Genomic DNA, 20,611 nt, shown 5'->3' on the forward strand with positions numbered 1-20,611 from the left:
TATGTCAACATTTCATTTGATTATCTGTTTTGATCTATTTTAAATATTTAATTCTAAAATGACTACAGTCTTTTTTAGTATATTTAAGCAAATTCAGAAAGCTTAAATTAATAAATTAGAAGAAATACTTTGGAACACAACAGCCAGCATTTCTTACAGTCATTGCTGAGAAACATGAATATTGAAAAGTGGCAAGTCTCATTTTAGTCCATTAACTGTATTTTTAGAGTATTTACTCCAGCCTGTTTCCTTTATTTTTCCTAAAGGGTATTAACCTTGAACAAAGCTAATGCAAGCTGCTTGCTTTTTGTGCTCATTTATTTTTCTTTTCATTTTATGATGCATTAATAAGCACCAGCTGGCATGATGACAGTATAAAGAGATGTCACTTCACAGCTCCAGGGTCCTGGGTTCAAATCTGTCTCTGTGAAGAGTCTGTATACATCCACTTTCGAAATCACTTTCTCCAGTACAGTGTCACAAGAGAACCAAAGACTATCCCAGCAACCAACAGGCTCAAGGCAGGATCCACCCTGGATGGGATCCCAGTCCATTGCAAGACACACACCCACTCACACCAGCACCAATTAACCTACCAGTATGTCTGGGACTGTAGAAGAAACCAGGAACACCTGCTGAAACACAAGCAAACACAGGGAGAACATACAAACTCCACACAGATAGCACCACAGGTCTGGAATTGAATCTACAGTAGGTCCCCAGCTCTGCAATTCAGCAATGCTAACAACCATCAATTCAGAATTAAATGGTTACTAAAACTGAGGCAGAATGGTGTAATGAGATTAGCAGGTATATTTTTTATAACATGGTAACAATCAAATATTTTTACAAAATTCATAGTTAAAACCTCAATAATCTATGTATATCATAGATATCATCATATACAATTTTTATCACCTTATGTGATGTGAACATTGACATAAGCCGATAGTTCATTTAAGTGACTGAAAACCAGAGAACAGCTCTTGGAAAAAAAGAGATTAAGTAAGACGTTTCTTTTGACCACTTGATTATTCCTTTCAATGAACATCATCTCTACCTTCATCATTAGTATCATCTTCAGTCTTTTGAATCCACAGTCAAGTGAAGAATTTCCCACTTTTATTCCAAGAACTTTTCTTTTGGCTGGACAGTTTGCTTTAGAAAGTCTCCTTTTTGTATATTTTCTTCATGATCTAGTCACTCTTTTAAGGACATTACATTTTAAGGAGTCTAACTATTTCCAAAGTTTCATCAAGCCCTATAATTGTACAGACTTAACATAGTGTACGGTATACATTTAATGTCAATCACATAAAGTGAAAGAACACCAAGAGAGTCTTGTACCATGGACTTAGTCTTAGGACTTTTTCACGACAGAACAACAGACTTTTTAAAGTTGACGGAGTAAATCGATTTTAATAGTTTTAAAGAAATGCTCTAGAAGCACAATGAATAGCATGCAAAATGTTTGGTAGGTCTTTATAACTTTATTAAGGTTCTTTTACATACATATACAGTATACGTAATCTCTAATTCAAGAAAGCCAATCTACATGAAATACATGACCAAAATGATGGTATCTAAAGGAGTATATTTCTATAGTAAAATAATGTTTTTACCTTATATAATCCCTTTACATTCATGTCTTTCTATTACAGTGGCTTTCAGTACTGCTGTCTTGTGCTAGGTTATTCGTACACCATCCAGGCAACCAATTACAGCATTATCTAAGATCTTGACAGTTTACGCAGAGCTACTGAAGCTGATTGCTAAAATTATTCACGCATCTAAAAGAAAACTTGCTATTTTTTCTAATGTGATTAAAGAGAAATGTGTTGTCCTTTGAACAGGACTTTTGTTCTAATCCTGTTTTTGGGTGATTGCTTTATTTCAGACCTTTGGTACATCAATACTCACAATGCTTTGACAGCAGATAAAGCAACAGTTATATTGTACAGTAAATACACAAATGTTTGCATGGCACAAATTGGTTTTCCGACCGTGTGAATGTCAGCATGTATTTAACATTCTTTTTGTGGAGCCTACTACTCTATACAGGAAGTCTGGAGATTTTGTTTCTGCATCTGCCGAGCCAGACATGGTGGATCAATGTCATTAAATCCCCAGGTATGTGTTCATTTTACCCAAGGCATCACACACAGTGTTGAGGTCACTTCTCAGGTCTTGAACTACATTTTCAATGCTCCTTGTATCTTTCAATATTTCAACACTCTGGGTGTAAGGGTTATAGTACACTGAGAATGGGCGCTTGATTGTTTTGGCAAATTCCCTGTAGGAGAAAGAATAGTGACAGAAAATATATAAAACAAATACAAGAATTTCACCACATTCGGTACAAAACTTTTTAATCACTAAAATATGCCTGTGTCAATTGCAGTTGTTCTGTAAATATATATAATATTGCACCATTTAAAGACAATATTTATCTTGCAAAAGCTTCAACAAATGTATTTGGCCTTTATTCCAGAAGCTTCCTAATAAATCATTATTTCTTCAATTTTTCCTCCACTGTCTTACAGTCAAACTGAAAGCTTTCTTGCAATGGAAACTAAAAACATGAAGTGAGAGCCAGATTAGCTGTCAACTACTACAGGTGGCAGAATGAGACATATGCTCTTTTTTTACAGGTAAATGTGACTGAATGACTGTAAATTCTAGAAAGGAAAAAGGGAAGGATAAAAGGCAGTTGTGTAAGTGTCAAAATGTCTGTATGTTTAATGAAGAAACAAATTCATGATGTTAGGGATGTGAAATGCGAAAAGATTGTAGATGGCACTTTTGTAAGAATGCATTACAAGAATTGTAATCAGTGTACAAATGTATAGCTTAATAATGATCAATCAACAAAATGCACAGAATGTTATTTCAGATAATACTGTAGTTAAAAACTCATAACATGCATAAAAACTATTGTCAGCGCTAACAATAGTGCCATAGGGCACTAAGAATGAAATCAACAGCAACAGCCTGTCTGCTCCTGAGAGAAACTGATATATAATCAACACATTTCTGTCACCAAAAGAGAAAACATGCTAAATTAAAAAAAATATTTAATTTGTTTTGCATTAGAGCTCTACATAGACACAAATAATTGTTTTAAAGACATTTCAAACTTTTTCAATCATATACAGCATTAAAATTTAATAACATCAAAGTATGAAAGACAGCTTAATTATATTTATCAGAAATTGTTACTATTCCATGTCACCCACTTAAAAAAAATATAAAACTCGTTTATATTGAATACTAGTACTCTTTTAAGGTACATGAAGTAGGTCAATATAATATATTTGTTTTGTGGTTTTTAATACTATCCCCAATCAGTCTGATATTGTTTTCTTGGCAAGAGTGCAATTACCTCATCTTTTCTTTGGCTTCTTCAAAACTTTCTGAAACAAAATATACATCCTGGAAAGTTGTAATGAGACACTCTTGGTCACATGTAGTTCGAGGGTCAAACATCTTCACAGCTGCTTTGTCAGACAGTGCATGCTGCAAAGATGTGATCACAGCATAATTAAAAAAACAATGCCTGCACAAGTCAACACAGACATTCTTCTATGCCTAAAAACATACCTTCAGTTCTCCAATTGAAGACAGCAGGCCAGCTCCATAAGCTCGCAACTGACCTTCTTGCTTACATAGACCAAACTCTATAGTGAAGAAATAGCACTGAAAGACAAAACATGTCATGAAAGACAAGATGTCTATGTCTATACATTAAATGTCTATTTTGTTTCCTTATCAGAGAGGCGATTGATAACAAAGATTTATTTTATTTCATTAATGTGTGAACTGTAGGTTACAACACACTTGCATGGTTGATCTTATCTCATCCAACTATTATCTAAACTCTTCTTCCAATACAGTTGCGGTTGCGGGGGAGCTGGATCCTACCCAGCAATGGGGGCAAGGTGGGATACACCCTGAACAGGACACCAACCCATCACAGGGCAAGCACAAACACAAAACCCATACAAACACAAGGGGAACATACAAACATACAAAGGCAGAGAGCACCCCAGGTCTGGAACTGAACCCAGGGCCCCAGCACTACAAGGCAACAATGCTAACCACTGTACCTCTGTGCCATCTAGGAAGAGTACCATTTCTTCTAAATATTAGCAATACTGTGATATGATCATTCAAAGCCAGACTGTCCAAGGGGCACTGACAGTATGTCAAATGTCAACTAAAAATATCTATTTTTTTAACAGTTTACCTTCAAGCTTGATTACTTCCCTCTAACTCTTTAAGCTGTGTTGCTAAATAATTGGTAAACCAGATATAAACAGAACTACAGCTGGAAATGTTTTCCTAACAGGACAATTATTTAATATTTTACAGAGCTTCTCCAGACATGAAATTTGGTTTGATTTACAATTTAAATAAATGTATTCAGGATGATAGGATCATATTTTGAAACCTAAAAAATAAATAAATACACACACCTGCCTTGCATAACATTACTAAGGGTTCACCACTGTTGCTGTGTTAAATGTAGTTTATAAAGATACATTAGGTGAAAGAATCCACAAAAAAGGAAAAGACATTTCAATCTCTAAAAGACTAAAACATAAAGCATGTATACACTGAAGAAGGCTCCACAGCCACAACATTGTGACTCTTTTCAGCATGGAATAAACCTATACTTGTTCCCATGTATGCATATACACTATATAAAGCACTCAAAACACACAAAACACTGCACCCAAATAGTATGATGCACACCAAAGGAGAATAGGATATACTGTATCAAAATACAGGTTTCAAGATCAGTGCTTCTACCTTTCTTAGTCTTGGGGTACATGAACAATGATCAATTGCCATGATCACATCCTCAAAAAATTCCCGTCTTCCATGTTTTACTATTATGAATTTTGTAAAACATGACAAGTCATAATCTAGTCACCTTCGCTGCTTCTCAGTGAACCAGGCATCACGTCCTGTAATAATTTATCAGCATTCAGATGTGATTAATATACAAGTGATACATAATGTATTGTCAACCACGTCTCATTTACTGTGGAAACCTATAGCCAGCTCACATATCAAAGTTATGTTGCTGCAAAATGAATCCCTGCTGTGGATCTTACCTTAATGTAATTCCTTCTAGCCAAGAACATTAATAGAATAGTCACTGATATGAGTCTGAAATATATCTTGTATGAAAATGTATGAGAAAAGAGGTAAAGGGTATTAGGTTGTTTCTTTGTGCAAACAGTGGATTCTACCATTAAACATTCAACAATAAAATAATTGGTTTATTTGGTGAATAATGTGGCCTAATCTCATGTACAACAAAACCTACTTGAAAAGTCAGCTCTGATTAGTTTGCCATAACAGGAAGAAAGATAAGGCCATCGGTAACATGGGGAAATTCAACTGCTTTGACTCCCGAGACCACAGCACATCAAAGCACGGTTGGATTGCATGTATATATACAATAAGCATGTGATAACAAAGGTTTCTGATTAATCAGAAACCCTTCTCTTTTGCTGCAGCTGTTCGTGGCCAGAATTGTTTGGTTTTTCCTGTATACAGTTATACCGTTACTAGGAATTGTCATCTTGAAGCAACATTTGAAACAGATGGTAACCAGTCTGTCAAGTAAATAAAACCTATTGTAGTGAAAAGTAATATTAACAATTTACAAGCTGTATTGATTGCTCTGTTGCCGTGATTTTGTTTGAATATTCTGGTAACCTGCAGCAGGAACAGCTTCATGACTAAGGTATTATTGCACACAGATTTAAGTGCTAAGCATATTCATTGTAAAAACCCCACATGCCATTACATGAAGCTATTACAAAGAACTTAATGTAGAAGGTGGCTTTGGACTAATGATACCAAGAGTCATTAGTTTCTGCAAAAAAGTAGCCAACATGGTATTCTTTTTTTCCATCCAATTGATCTCCATTAATGTTAAAGTTCAAAAGAATTTCAAATTAAACTTCAAATTGAACCATATTTGACAGAGATAAATTTGTGTGCACAGTGTGTGTTTAAAAACACTCCTAGGGAGAAGCTCCTAATCTGATCACGGTGACTGGATTTCTTTCATAATTTCATAATATCTGTTCCACCTGTTTTACAAAAGCGACGTTTGCAATCGGTTTTAATTGAGGTTCTTTAAACTTACATGAAACTGTACAAATCTATTGATGAAAGCAAAACAAGGGGCAAGGATCCTACTGGAGACATTTCAGGAACACTTCTTTATGCTTTGAAGAGAAATTGAAAATTGTGTAACCCCCTCCCATATTGAGATGCATGAGATCATATACCACTTTTAAACTGCTACATACAGTACTGTATATATCTGTTCAAACCTAAAGGTCACACTTAAACCACAGAGGGGCTTGATGAAAAGCAAATCAATTCTGAGGCTGGGAAAGAACATGTACAGTATCTTGTAAATGAGAGAGGGGTGTTTGACACACAGAAATGTTACAGTTAGGTCCCTAAGCTCAGATGTCTAGCTTGTTGTTTTTCCTGGGTTGTCTCAGACTGACATTATTAGTCATGCTTCAGCTTCCGCAAAACCTTAATTAGTAGATATTTTCCTTTTTATTTTCTTGCCTGCTTAATGAAGGATAATACTCAAAACTAAAATACAATGTTGCACATGAAGAAATGTATTAAATGTTTGAGTTTTATTCCATAATAATTTAAACCCCTAAGGATCAAGATAATGTTAGAGTGATGTAACTGGAGTCCAGAAGCTGTGGAAGTGTTTAATAAAAAAAAAACTCCCCTTACACTGAATTAAATAGAAATATCTACAGATATTAGAGATAAATCTGATAAAAGCACATATTGTATTTTTGGCACAAAGTTCACCTGTATCAGTGAAAGAGTAACAAAAACACATTTGTTGTTCGATGTTATTGCTTTTTCAGCAATATAAATAGATTGAATATAAACCATTGTACTATAAAATGCTCAATAAAGATCAAAGGCATAAAACATCATGTGCATTTGTTGGGGTAGCATATAAACTTTAAATGTATTTTGTATTATTGCAGTAACCTAACTGAGCTCTAATCATACTGACTCTAGCTGGTACACCTTCAGATAGTGGACCATATTAAGGTCCAGTTTGAATACATAATGAATAATGAATACATAAAGAAAACACACATTTTATTATAATATATATTATAATGAAATTGTAATATACTAAATACTGGAGCAGTTTATTCATAATAATAAGACATTTCTGGTGTGTAAACATACTGTAACTAAAATTGAAAAAAGACTCGTTAGAAAGTGTAATACTCTTTAAAGCAAAAAGCTTTAAACAACAGCTCAGGCAACACTTTATGTTAAGTAACTTAAGACATTAAGTAACTTGTCTTTCTGGCTAACTATTTCATTACTTGAAACCTCATACTACTATGTCATTTATAAATATGGTTCAAGTCAGATCGAACTGTGTCATATCTAAGCCACTCTACACTACAAAGCACCGGAAGCACTGACCTGTGATTACTACAGTAGTACTTCTGACTGATACTATAATATACCACCAAATACAATTCTCATTTGGCCGACACATCTTTCTATATTGGCTCTTCTTGTACATCAGAAATATTTACAGCAGTCTCTTCTTACAACATTGTGATTTGTATCTGTTGACTTACCTGATGACATTAGATTCTAAGCATTGCTATCAGAAGGAAAATTTAACATAGAGACAGGCAAAACAATTTGAGCTAACATGTTCAGTGATTGCATGGATTGTTAGTTTTGCAGCTTTCTATTGTGCTCACAAGGCATCAGTCTGAATGTTTCTGTGCAATGCTACAGTATATGTATTTGTATCATTTTCTACTTTGTTACAATATTAAGTCCTCAACAAGGGAAAGCATAGGAGGAACTTATTTGCTAAAAACAGTAGACAGTAGTTGTTCCTTTGTAGGAAGGTATGTTCACAAACCTAATTTATGGATAAGTTTGGCTTCTTATGCTTTTCTTTCATCTTTGAATTGCTGTAAAAGGACGCATACTGAGGGGACAGTATGATCAAGACGCAGAGAGGTAGAATGTTGGGCTAGAGGTTTGGAGAGGTCTTTTATTCTCACTCTCTGACATGTTTCTTGAGACAGTCAGTCTTTTTCCCAAGCCCCTTGTGTAAATGGCAGGACACTAAGAAGCGTTAAAATCACAGTAATACATCTATAATATAACCGCAGTGATTATAAAAGAAATGTGAAAAGCTAACCAAACAGGGAAGATAAAGAGAATCTGTCAGAAACAGATGCCCAAGAAAAAAAGTTGTAGTAACTTGGCTGTCTTCTCTTTGCTTTTAAAATGGTGTCTAGTTGCTTATAAGCCAAATTTACCCCAGCTGTTTCTTGTACCTTGGCATTCATCCACTGTATCTCCACTCTTTAGTTAGCTTTCAATGCAGATAGGTACAAAAATATATTTTATTCAGGAAATCCTAGTAAATTTACTATAATTATTCTCACTCAAGCACAGTGTTTTATTTGTTTCATGGAACCTTTAAAAATTAATCAAATTTAATTTTATTTATATATTATTTGGATACAGTTACAGACACCATTGACTTCCTTGATATCATATAATATATCCTCTCCTTAAAATGGACTTTTCTGGTTTGCTTGACTTCTGGATTGTAATGCCACGAATGAAACTCAATCCAAGTCAAAGGAAAGATGAAAACTGAGGCATCGTTGCATTTTAGATAAAGGTTATTTAAAAACCCTCTAAAATGTAAGCTCTTAGAAACATTGGTTTCTTATTATCTAATCTGCCACTCTCCTGCTCTCCTATCAGAGAAGAACAGAACAATCCCAAGTAGTCATTTAATTACCAAGATATCCTTACCAAATTTTAAATTTACTAAAGTCATTCTAAAGGTCATACACCTAAAGTGAAAATGGGCAGCATCATTTCTGCTAATTTGAGCTCTGACTTGTATATGTGATGGAAAAAGAGCTCTGAGTTTTTTTTTTAATTGTAGCTTCATATGGTTTCAAACTCATTGATCACACTGACATCAGAGAATTATTGTAGGGATGTGCATTTAAGACTTCGATGACCTTTTAGGTCTGGCACTGCTCATCTTCAGTTAATGATCTATCCTTCAAGATGCTATGTAGGTGACACTTTGCGGAACTAATGAGACACTGCTTCATACCACTTTCTGGAACAAATTTCAGTGAAATTCATTAGGTACAGATTGAAACTCACAGAACAGCCTCCCCTATTTAAATGCACTATTTTTTCATGGCAAGAATTACTGGAACAGGTGTTGATTAAAAAATACTTCATTTGGGCCCATCATAAACAGTTGTAATAAAATGCACTTCCCTTGGGAACAAGATAGCCTTATCAAATCATGGAAGGTTTATCAGAAGCTAAGCTTTAGAGAAGAGAAACTATAAAAAGGTAATTTGGTTGTGTTGAAATATTGTGCTCAGTCTTATAAATATGAAGAATTTCATGGTCTAAAACTAAATGTTTGAGTTTCTCTTAAAACTTCACAAGATCTGTTGCCTCTATTTCTTTAGTGCTGTGGGCACATCAATTGGTCAACCTTTAATGGTGCCTTTATAATGATGCTTTAATTAACCCCTTATTGGTGCCCCTAAAGTATCATTTTCCATTCCCCTTTAAATAATCTGGTCAAACAAAATGTCAAATTATGATTACAAATTAATAGAAAAAAACGTCCTCATTCAGGTTCCTGTGCTTTCACTGAAATACTGTATGTAGAGTAAATATACTGTACCTGTCAAAATCTTAAGCAAAAACATTATCAGCACTGTATTTCTAAAGGGCAGTGGAAAAAAGTTCACATGTTGCTAAACATTCCCTTTGTATAGTATGCACATACTGTAAAGTGTTCCCTCCTGGGGACAGTTTGTTGTCTATTCTCTCTCATATGTAACCTGAAATTGAAGAGCCTTGAGTAAAAACTTATTCCCGTGTCTAGCCCAAAGACACAGAGATTTACGGTAGAGACATCCAGTATAAGAGCAAAGGTTAGGAGTGCTAAATAACGTCTACCATTTACAAAAAACACACATATATCCTCCATTAATTGCTTTCATTATGCCCAGAGACAAACACCAGAGAACCATTGCAAAAATTATGAGATATGTGTGGGGTAGGAACTATTGTAGGAAGTGTTTTTAAAGTGGGTTTGGCAGAAATAAATAAACAAAACCATGCTCCAAATACTGATTATTCGTTGAGGTTTCTGAGCAAACGGTTTCATGACACTTGGAACGGTTTCATGACACTTTTGAATTCTTAGCTGTCAGCCAAAAACTGTTCTCCTCATAATTTTCTTTCTCTTCAGGTAGTCAGTTTTGTAAGTAAAAACTTATTTTTTGCGGAGCTCGTTCTGGTTTTAATCTGGACAGAGCCTGGTATATGAATACTGTTGTTAAATTTATCTGAAATTGTGAGAGTAGTTTGTTTACATTGAAGGTTAATGTAGCAGTAGCAATAATGTTCTGACATAGTTTTACTGAGGGAAATCTCTATTTTCCACTATAAAATAAGGTGGGTTTTGCCCACATATTAAACAGAGTCTTGAAGCATGATGTGATAAGCATGGAAATGGCTTTTGCACTCAACCCCTCTTCAAACATAAGGCTCTAATGAACCCATCTAATGTGACTAATAAAATAAGAGCCCACTGAGTAGCCAGGAAAAGGACTGAGACCCAGCCAGATTACTGTTGGCATGGAGCTGTCAGGTTCCTCTGGGCACCACTGAGCCAGACAGTCCACCCTTCTCAGGCCTTGAGTCTCTAACAGTGCCAAAGCAACTGCCCAATCTCAGATGGTGCTATAGTACTGTATGTGTAAGATCCTGGCTCCTGCTTCACATGCTCATCGTCTGCTCTATTTATTCTGCTTTTGACCCATTAAATCTTTCCGCTATTCTTCTCTTGCAGGAAATAAATAAATAAAGGAGAGAGATCTGTCAGCTTCCTTTCTAGGCTCAATTCCCATGGCTTGAATCTCATTGATCAAGCTGACACCAGAGAGTTAGTTGAGAGGATGTACACTCCAGACCTTTGCGACCTCCACACTTCTTGTTTAAGCACTGTACTTTTTTAGCTTATGTTAATGATGTGCCTAATAAGATGCTTAGCAGGTGAAACCCAGCCGATCATACTCAATATTCAACCTTCTACATACACTCTCCTGCATTACAATCCCGTGGATGGGAAGATCAACATTCAGAACTCACTCCAGGGCAGTTCAGCTATGTACTATGTATGACTATGTATGAGTATATGATTTTGGTATTTCTTGTTGAGTAAGTGATGGTTACAAAGGCATGTTTTAATAGCTTTCATTTCTGCTTCACATACTGTACAGCACGGTAAATGCAATTATTAAACTGAGTGGTTCCCATGTGGCTCTCGTAATTGAGGCAGTCAAAATGGAAAGTAAGGTGAAAATGGTATAACAGCCCTACTAGTTCAAATTCCAGTTAGTGACTTAGTTTCCACAAGGGTGAATTTGTTCTATATTTTACTCCTAAAGGCTGCTAATGTGGTAGACTTGCTGTCCATAGATAGAATTACCCCAGCTTTTACTATTTACATTCAAGAGATCAAAGTTTTGTTTAGTACCCAACATTTTTTCTTGATTTAGAATTTTTGGTTATTTTTGGAGTAATCCTTTAAAAATCAATAAAAATGAAACATTAGAAAAAATGAAGATGCAAATAATAAAAAAAATATATTTGATAAAAATGTTTCAACAGATACAGTAGTTCATGTTATTGAACTTCACACTAAATCAAAAACAAAGGTTAAAATCAATATTTCATTTATGACTTAAAAAAGTTCTAACAGAAGGAACAGTAAGATATTTGAAGGAAAATGACATTAAAAATTTAGATTGTACATTTGTATACGTAAAATAACATAAGTACTTGACTAGACTAGGATCTAAACTGAAAGGTTTAAAAAATAGAGACAGAAACAGCATTTTCTATCCAAACAGTCTTCAATACATGTACATTGGTTTGTTTTTTCCCCAGCTCACTGTTTATTGATTATTTCATTTTTAGGTTCATTTTCAAAATTAAATAGCAGTAATGCTGATTAAAGTGGCTCTGAGATTCTGTCCATTTCAATGTAATGACTGTGAACATACTGTACAGCTACATACAGTACATGATTATTGTATCCAATACTTTCTGTCAAGAAAAAACCTGCATAAAGTGTGGGAAAGGATCGATTTTATAATGTTAAGAAACAAGAACGCTATAAATGTGATTGAACTAAAGTGCTGTGGCATTGAAGATATTTAGATGTCAATTTCTAGGGTTTAATTCACAGATGCATAAATTCGTTTTGGGTCTTTTTTAAATTGGCCACATACTTATTGAGAACAAACTGTACCAAACTGTACTTTCTGTGGCATGTCTAGTACAGTGTTATATTTAAAAACACAGAAAAGTGAAAAGGGTCAGCCCCCCCACCCCACCAATTTCTACCTTATCTGTGGTCACTTTTTACCACATTACAGGGGTCAAACCCACAACAAGTGACCCTCATTTAAAAACCAACATAGTATTTTTTTTTTGTGTGGCAGGAAAATAGGTATTCATTCTAAAAAAAAAATGGTGCACTTTATCATAGAGCAGGGGAACCGTCTTATCAGTACTGTACAGCTGTGGCTTGGAGAAGAGTATTAATTCAGAACAGCAGAAGAGTCAGACCAAACCGGCACCCTCCCCCCATCCCTGCTTCTTGCTCAGCTCAGCAGGCAGAGGGGCTTAGCTGCAATCTTACAAAAGGTTTGTGGAATCACTTGTAAGATGTCATACAAAAGTATTGTGCAGAAGGATGGATTTAGAAAGCAGGTAGGAGAGAAAAGGTTCCCCCACTAATTACAGCAACAAAGAGCCTTACTTTATCTGATACAGTCCCTGTAATTGTATCGAAATGTTATTTACTTACTCCTGATAGTAAAGCAACCACCAGTTTAGACCGTGGACTGCATCCTTTTTTGGACTGATGGACTCATAAGCAAGCTTGGGTACAAAATAACTACAGGGCCTTGGAGCAGAAAGAAAGGAAATGGACTAAGCACAAAATAAATTTAAAACCATTATGCTCATCTTCCATGTTTTAAACCCCTGAAGGTTCCTGAACTCTGAATTTCAGGTTACTTTGCTTTGAGCTCCACCTATCCAAGAGATTAATAGTATCCGTGATGACTAATGCAGACCTGGGATTAATGGAGTCTATACTAAAAAACTCTATTTTTCAACACAACTCATCTGCTTATTCCCCTGTTAATTTGAATGTGCTTTACAAGGGCACTGTGCCACGTCAATGACATACAGTATTTTACATAAAGTAACAGTGAAGCATTCATGCCCTAAAACTACAGATAGCATCTCCATCAGGTGCATAAGCCAACTACAGAAGAATTACTAACTTCAGCAAAGGGAGGTCAACATCATGAGTATGTGTCCAGTTAAACCGAATAAACAGATTGCAAATTTAGTCAGCCCACAGGCTTGCAATGAGAGATGAGAGACTTATTTTATTAGACTACGGTTGTGGAATCTAACTACAGAGAATGGATGCATGCTCTGTGAGACCAGCTGTCCACCAGATAATTTTGGGGTCTGTCCACATCTGTGCTACAGATTACAATGGTCATACTTCCATAGATAAGTAAAACAACAGCATATAAATGCGATGCAAGATTTTTGTATTTATCCAAAGTAAAACACTTATTGACAAGAATTAGGTGATGCAATTGAGTAACTTGGACTGATGCATAAGCACTAAATCACCTCATTAGCGAGAGAGTTCATTGGGTTCAGGCAATAAGATAATTTAACTAGTTGAATGCCAAGTTTGGTGAAAATCATGAAATGAAAATTTGCCAAGAATCCAAGGTGTTCCATCTATCAAGAGAATAAAGCCGGCATCACACTTCACAACTTTTCCTAGGATTTTCAGTCGTAGCCTCAATTTACATAATCGTAAGAAAATCACAGCAAGTTGGAGAGAGTCGCAGTGGGCGGCCGTTACCGTCAGTGTGACACCCCCAGCGACTCAGTTTTAGCCCTCTTAATAGCTCCTACAACTCTCCCAGACTTGCTACGATAATATCAAACAGGTTTAAATTTCTTGTAGCCAATCACAAGTTGTAGGGGTTGGCTCTTGTGTCTGCGACAGGCAACAGCCAATGAGCGCTCAACCGGAAGTACAATGCATACAATGCGGCTGCAAGGAAACAAGAAAAGCAAGTGTTTTTCTTTCTGTCCTCTTGGTCAGAAAAGGCAGCAAGATTCAGCAGCTGCAGTTGTTATATTTGACATGCTCTCTTCGTGTTGAGTCCTGTAGTGTGACGCTGGCTTAACATTGTCGCATGCCATCTGCCGTGTTTACAGTCATAAATTTCTATCCTATCAATTATTATCCAAGTGTAATGGTCTCGTCAGAAGTTGGTTTGATACTACAGAAGTCCATTTTTTTTGTGATTGATAGCAACCTGACAATAATACTGTGGATGACCTTCCTGCCACATTCAAGCTCTGCAGACTGAACCTGGATGATGTGTGGCACAGAGGGCTGAGGGAACAGTTAACAGGTACGTGCTTCCCCAGGTTCTATAAGAGGAATAGGACAGAATCCCACAAAACAGTATCTGTAAGGTAGTGCAAAGCATGCATCACGGATTCCAACAGTGGCAATATACACTACAAGACTGTGACCGTCAGCCCCTTTTGTAGACCCTCTGTTGATCATTATTTTTTATTGTAAATGTTAACAAACATTTACAATAAACTTTTTTTCAAATGTTTTTCATACTGCAGGTTTTAGCTTCTAGGCTTAGGGTTATTAATATTAATAGGGCTATTATTAAATCAGACCATTATTATCAATACTTCAATTCTTGACATTGAAGATAAGCAATTAAAAAGAAGCATCCATTACAAGGCATTAAGGCTTCTTTCTTTTCCAAATGCACCTCTTTTTAACACCGATTTTATACTCTGCACTTCCCCAGGGTCAGGATTCACATTAATGGCAAAAGACCATTAATTTTGTAGCCTGTAGGTTTAGAATTCCCTGATGCACTTCCGATTTTCTGAGTCTGCTTCTGTGGTAAAATTCTGCCCAAGGAGGTAATATTTTTGTCACTACTAGAAACAAGAAAAACTTATATTACAATATTTGTTATTGGGATTCATTTGGCATTTTAACTTACAGGGATTGCTTTCTTTTGCTTTCAGTTACATTCTACATTCTGGAGCCCTTAAAGTCTTCAATCATCAAAGTATTTTTTTTTATTTAGTTATTTGCTAAACTCTGTTGTTTACACATATTTCTCTGTCATGACAAAGGTCCTAATGTCTATACTGGGTAGAAAAGAGGGATTTAGACATAAAATACATTGAAGTTCAAAGACTTAGCAGAGCTTCTTACTGTATGTAATTGCAGCTTTCCAGTCTACCCAAGGCTGTATTATTTTCCAAATGTGATGGTCTGGCCAGGAGTGTTTAGTCACTGCAGACATTCACTGGTAGTGGTTGATAGCAACCAGACTGCAATGTGCTACATCGATCGAGTCCCAAGACCTTCCTTTCTAACTTTCTTGGAAACTCATCCTGGCTTGACAACATTCTCACAGGACAAGACTACCAGTGACTAGTATCCTCTGAATTGGTTAAACCAGGCAACAGCTATGGTCAAACACAGACAAGAGAACTTTGAATGTCTTTCAGTTTAGCAATTCAGCTTGAAGAAATGGGTAATCATTTGAAGATTGATATTACGTTCAGAAAATTAAAATCCCGATTAAGACAGATTCTGTCATTATTGCTACACTGTTGGAAGACCCAGACCACATATCTTTTAGCATTCATGCCACTTTATAAATAATCTTTTCTTGTCCATCACATGCTGACTGTTTGTGACTGTTGTATGGCAGACAGCATCCACACTGTCAATAACTTCAGGTGAATAAAGAGTCATGAGTCTTACTCATGAGTTATACACTAATTACATTTACAGTACATAGATTTTACATTAACTTCATTTTAAGCATTCAAGGTTTAACTAATTAATCTAAGTTTGCAGTTGTGGATAAATTTCTTGAATGTTGTCAAGGAGATCAGATAAAACTGTTCAAAACTGTACGTAGGAGATACCAAATAGTGGAAAAGAAAGTGAGGCAAAAATGGGGTGATTGTTCAAACATTGTTAGCATCTGGTCTAACTTGGAACAATACAGGATAGGGAATACAGCAATAAAAATCCCTGAACTCAACGTTAGTGATAGAAACACATTCCTATTGTTTTAGTATGGATTTCACACAACCATTACAATTCTTTGTAAAATGCTGTCAGACCAAAATTACAAGACAGCTTGCCTTCCCCGCCAGTGAACGCTTTACTCAGCAACGCAGTAAAGAACAGGGAACTGTAGACGGGATGCTGTTTGTTTCTCTGTTTGACTGTCTTCCTGCAGTCAGCCACTGAAATAATAGAAGGCCGTGATGTGGTTTGATGGCTTTCTTTTGATGGGACAGAAAAAGTTTTCAGTCTGGTTATACAGTACCTACACAAGCACTATTCTACACCACACTAGACTAAAATCACAGCTGACTAGTTAACACTCTGTTATATGCATTTGTTATATTTTTTTACTTTTACTTTAACAGTGCTTTTAAGGGTGCTATATATAATAAATTGTTATTACTATTATTATTATTAATAGGAGTAGTAGTATTAGTAGTAGTACTACTGGTCAGGCCTGGTCAGTACCTGGATGGGAGACCTCCTGGGAAAAACTAAGGTTGCTGCTGGAAGAGGTGTTAGTGGGGACAGCAGGGGGCGCTCACCCTGCAGTCCATGTGGGTCCTAATGCCCCAGTATAGTGACGGGGACACTATGCTGTAAACAGGCGCCGTCCTTCAGATGAGACATAAAACCGAGGTCCTGACTCTCTGTGGTCATTAAAAAATCCCAGGGCGTTTCTCTAAAAGAGTAGGGGTGTAACCTGTGTGGTGAGCGTTCTGGCGCACTATGGCTGCCATCACATCATCCAGGCGGGTGCTGCACATCAGTGGTGGTGGAGGGGAGTGCCCAATACCTGTAAAGCGCTTTGAGTGGAGTGTCCAGAAAAGCGCTATATAAGTGTAAGCAATTATTATTATTATTATTATTATTATTATTATTATTATTATTATTATTACTATTACTACTACTACAACTTAGCTACTTTAGCTACTACTACTACTACTACTACTTACAATACAGAAGGTGCCATCATTTTGAGTCACAATCACGTTTTCCAGGAAAGTCCATGTGTGCCACTTTCATGGATGGAAGAAACACAATTACCACGTGAGACTAAATGCCACTTGACAGTTGTTACATAACATTTTCTATTCAAAGATCTCTCATTGTGGCTTGAATTAATAGTCAAATGCATCTTTCTAATAACAGATAAAGGTCCCCATACAATACACATATGTTGTATATTAAATTAATGTGCATCTTATCAGCACGTGGTTTATTCTAATAAACTAACCATCACTCTAAAGCTAAAAATCAGGTTGCCCTTCATGATTAATGTGTTGATCTAAAATGACTATAAACTATAAAATTTTATTAATATATGCTTAACTAATTGGCATTACATACAGTATGTAGTAAATAGGAAAATGTGTGATCTTGCACAGGCTCTAGTCACAATTATCAGTTGTAAATTGTACAGATTGACGCAGTTTCATTTCGACAGATGCAGCAATACAATCATCATGTCTAGAGGTTCAGTATGATATAGAAGAAATAAGCATAATTAATAAACCATCTTTGCCAGCAAGGTAGGCTACCGGCAGTAGGAATTGTAAGCATTTTAATGACAGTCTGTCACTAGGGACCAGCTTCTAATGATTGGAAATATTCACACTTGAGGAGAAGAGTTAGAACACATTCTCATATGGGTTGAATTTGGTTTTCCTGGTCATAAAAAGGGTGTGCATGGGGTTACTTGATTTTGGGTTGTTAGGACAAGTAGACTGTCTGCTTGAGAGCCGTTTTGCTTGAATATTCACTCCTTACACAGCTTTCTTTGAGACACTGCGAGTTATAAGCTCTAAGGCCTCATGATGCCACCTTAATAAGAGGGAGGCCTGGCACAGCTGGCTTCAGTTTTATGATTGAGAAAATCACGGAACTCACTGTTGCTAGTTTCTGCACGTCTTCATCAGAGGCGCCCAGCGAGGCCAAGCCAATCTCCTGAGAGAACTGTGCAAACTTGGGATCAGCAAGAAGAGGGACGTGTCCCAGGAGCTCATGGCACGTATCCCTGAAATCAGGCACAGTGCGTCAGTGAACTACTAATGTGTTACATCTTTTTTTCCAGAGATCTGGAGTTTTTTCTCTTACTTTGAGAGAAGCTAATGACAAAGAGAATGGTATATTTTCCACACCACATATTATTCCTTGGTTAGTCAATTATATGGACATGATAGTAAATAAGAGTTAAAGAGATGTCCATGAATCCAGCAAAAGAGAGAGGAATCAGAGAATTTGCAGTACTGTATATTCACAAATGTTGTTTCCACTCATCTGAACTACAATAAAACATGTGACAAAATTACAGAAATGGTACAGTTCCAATGTGGCGTTCGTCAAAATGCTTTCTTTTCATTAAGATTGAGTAATAAGCCACAGTTGATAGAAACTTGCTGTAGCCAAAATCTCCTTTGTCAAGCTGCTTGTTTAATTTAATTGGAAATTAAACTACCAATTTCTAGACAAGGAAGAATGAAAAGGAAGTGACTGTTTCCACACAGAATGTAACAAATTCATTTTACATTAACCAGCATTTATTTAACTGAAAAGAGAAAAAGCTCCATCTAATAGGCTAAGACGATTTTCCTCACTGGTGCAGAAATTAACATCATGAAGATTTATATATTCTATACTGAATTGCCTTTAACAAGTAACATTTTTTCTGATTATTCAATGCTAACTATACTGTTTACTTTCTTTAAATGTCACACAATTGTGCTGGTTCCAATAAAACCAGCACGATTGGTGAGTTGGTGAAAGAGAGATTTAAAAGGTTTGGTAATGTTACTGGCAAGATGTTTCTAGAGCATTTAGAGCCCATCCACTTTAACTGCCACTAGTAATGCTGCCTTAAAGCACCTGTGATAAATTGACACCTGCAGCAGTCAACCATGTGTAATGATCTAGCACTAATTAACCTGTTTGTGTATGTTACCACAAAAGATTCTGATGTGCCTCTAAAACAGGGCTGATGGATTTGGAGGTATTACCTAACATTATCTTTTAATGTTGTGATTCTTTTATAGATAATGTTATCTATCTTTTACTAAAAAAATAAAAGAATTTCACAGAAAGCAGTGCAATTTTAGTCTTAAACACTTCTACTGCATCCCCCGACACTCCCCTATTGACTTTTAATTTTCTTTTTAATTTAATTTTCTCTATCTAGATCTTAACAGATTCTTGGAGCACCAATGCTGCTCAATCTTTGTCTTTTCTGTTCTGAGAATAAAGGTTTTATTTCTCGCAGTTGCTAATCTGCTTTGATGATCCTGGTTCTTGGTGTATACAGTACAGTAGGGCAGTCAGTGCCAGCAGCCAGCTCACTATTCAGATAGTTTAAAAGTACTAAAGCCTCATCAGTGTGCAGTATAATACTTTTCACAGTTTGAGATTAGGCTTTCTGGTTTGAAGACTGTGGCTAATTTAGACTGAGCTTCAGGTGTCACTAAAGCAGAAAGGACGCTCAAGTATATCCAGGAACACTCAGATGAAATGGTGTTCCAGTAGAAGAGGAACAGATTCACAAGAACTTAAGATTGTAACAAAGGTTCCAAATGTAATGAGACCATTGGCCCATCTAGCCCCATTTGGTCATTAGTAGTTAACTGCTAAAAAATCTAATACACCTGTTTTTTTAAGGAAACTTATTCAATAAATATTGAGAAGATAGTGCAATATTTCTTTAATTCCCTTATACTGTACACATTGGGATTAATTATATCCCTGCAAATACAGCAAGACTCCAAATGATGCCAAAGAGTGCATCTGTGACTAAAATACCCCCCCCCACACACTTTCTTATTAAAGATGATCTGCAGTTACAATTTCTCCGGCCAGTTATTAAATGTCAGTAACAAAATAAATTCACAGAATTGTACAATTTTCGAATGAAGCACAAAATCATGAACTTTGTGAAAGTAGTTTATGGTCTCCATTTTGTTTGCAAACCACTGGGCTCACCATGGGCACAAACTGCAACATGAAGAAGCCCTTCCTGGTTACTTGTCACTATAGTGACTAATGCAATGAGACATACAAGTGAATATGTACAGCAGACATTTCACTGCAGAAATGTTCCAACATGAACTAGTGACAATTAGGTAGCATTTGTCAGCAAAACTGTCTTGAAGCTGAGAGCAATATTTATATTGGATTAAAACAGATGTATTAACAAGCCTGCTTGTTTACAATGTAATAGGTCTGGTTTACCTTACTGGAAGTTTTGTTGCTTCGTGTTCTGAACCACAGAAT

The 20,611-nt window shown here is 36.1% G+C and overlaps 1 protein-coding gene across 6 annotated transcripts in view; it reads right to left on the bottom strand.

Annotated features, from left to right (window-relative positions):
* Positions 1 to 1,470: 1,470 nt before the first annotated feature.
* Positions 1,471 to 20,611, bottom strand: part of tph2 (tryptophan hydroxylase 2 (tryptophan 5-monooxygenase)) — a 50,984-nt gene continuing 31,843 nt past the window's right edge. For all 6 annotated transcript variants that reach the window (XM_088923402.1, XM_088923403.1, XM_088923400.1 and 3 more), the window contains 4 exons: positions 18,242 to 18,368; positions 3,601 to 3,696; positions 3,383 to 3,516; positions 1,471 to 2,293 (listed from right to left, as the gene is read on the bottom strand). In XM_088923402.1, coding sequence (XP_088779528.1) covers positions 2,119 to 2,293; positions 3,383 to 3,516; positions 3,601 to 3,696; positions 18,242 to 18,368 — 532 coding nt within the window. In that variant the 3' untranslated portion in view covers positions 1,471 to 2,118. The remainder of the gene's footprint in view (positions 2,294 to 3,382; positions 3,517 to 3,600; positions 3,697 to 18,241; positions 18,369 to 20,611) is intronic.

This window comes from Atractosteus spatula, chromosome 8 (genome assembly GCF_055471065.1).
Source record: "Atractosteus spatula isolate fAtrSpa1 chromosome 8, fAtrSpa1.hap1, whole genome shotgun sequence".
NCBI classification, from domain to species: Eukaryota; Metazoa; Chordata; class Actinopteri; order Semionotiformes; family Lepisosteidae; genus Atractosteus; species Atractosteus spatula.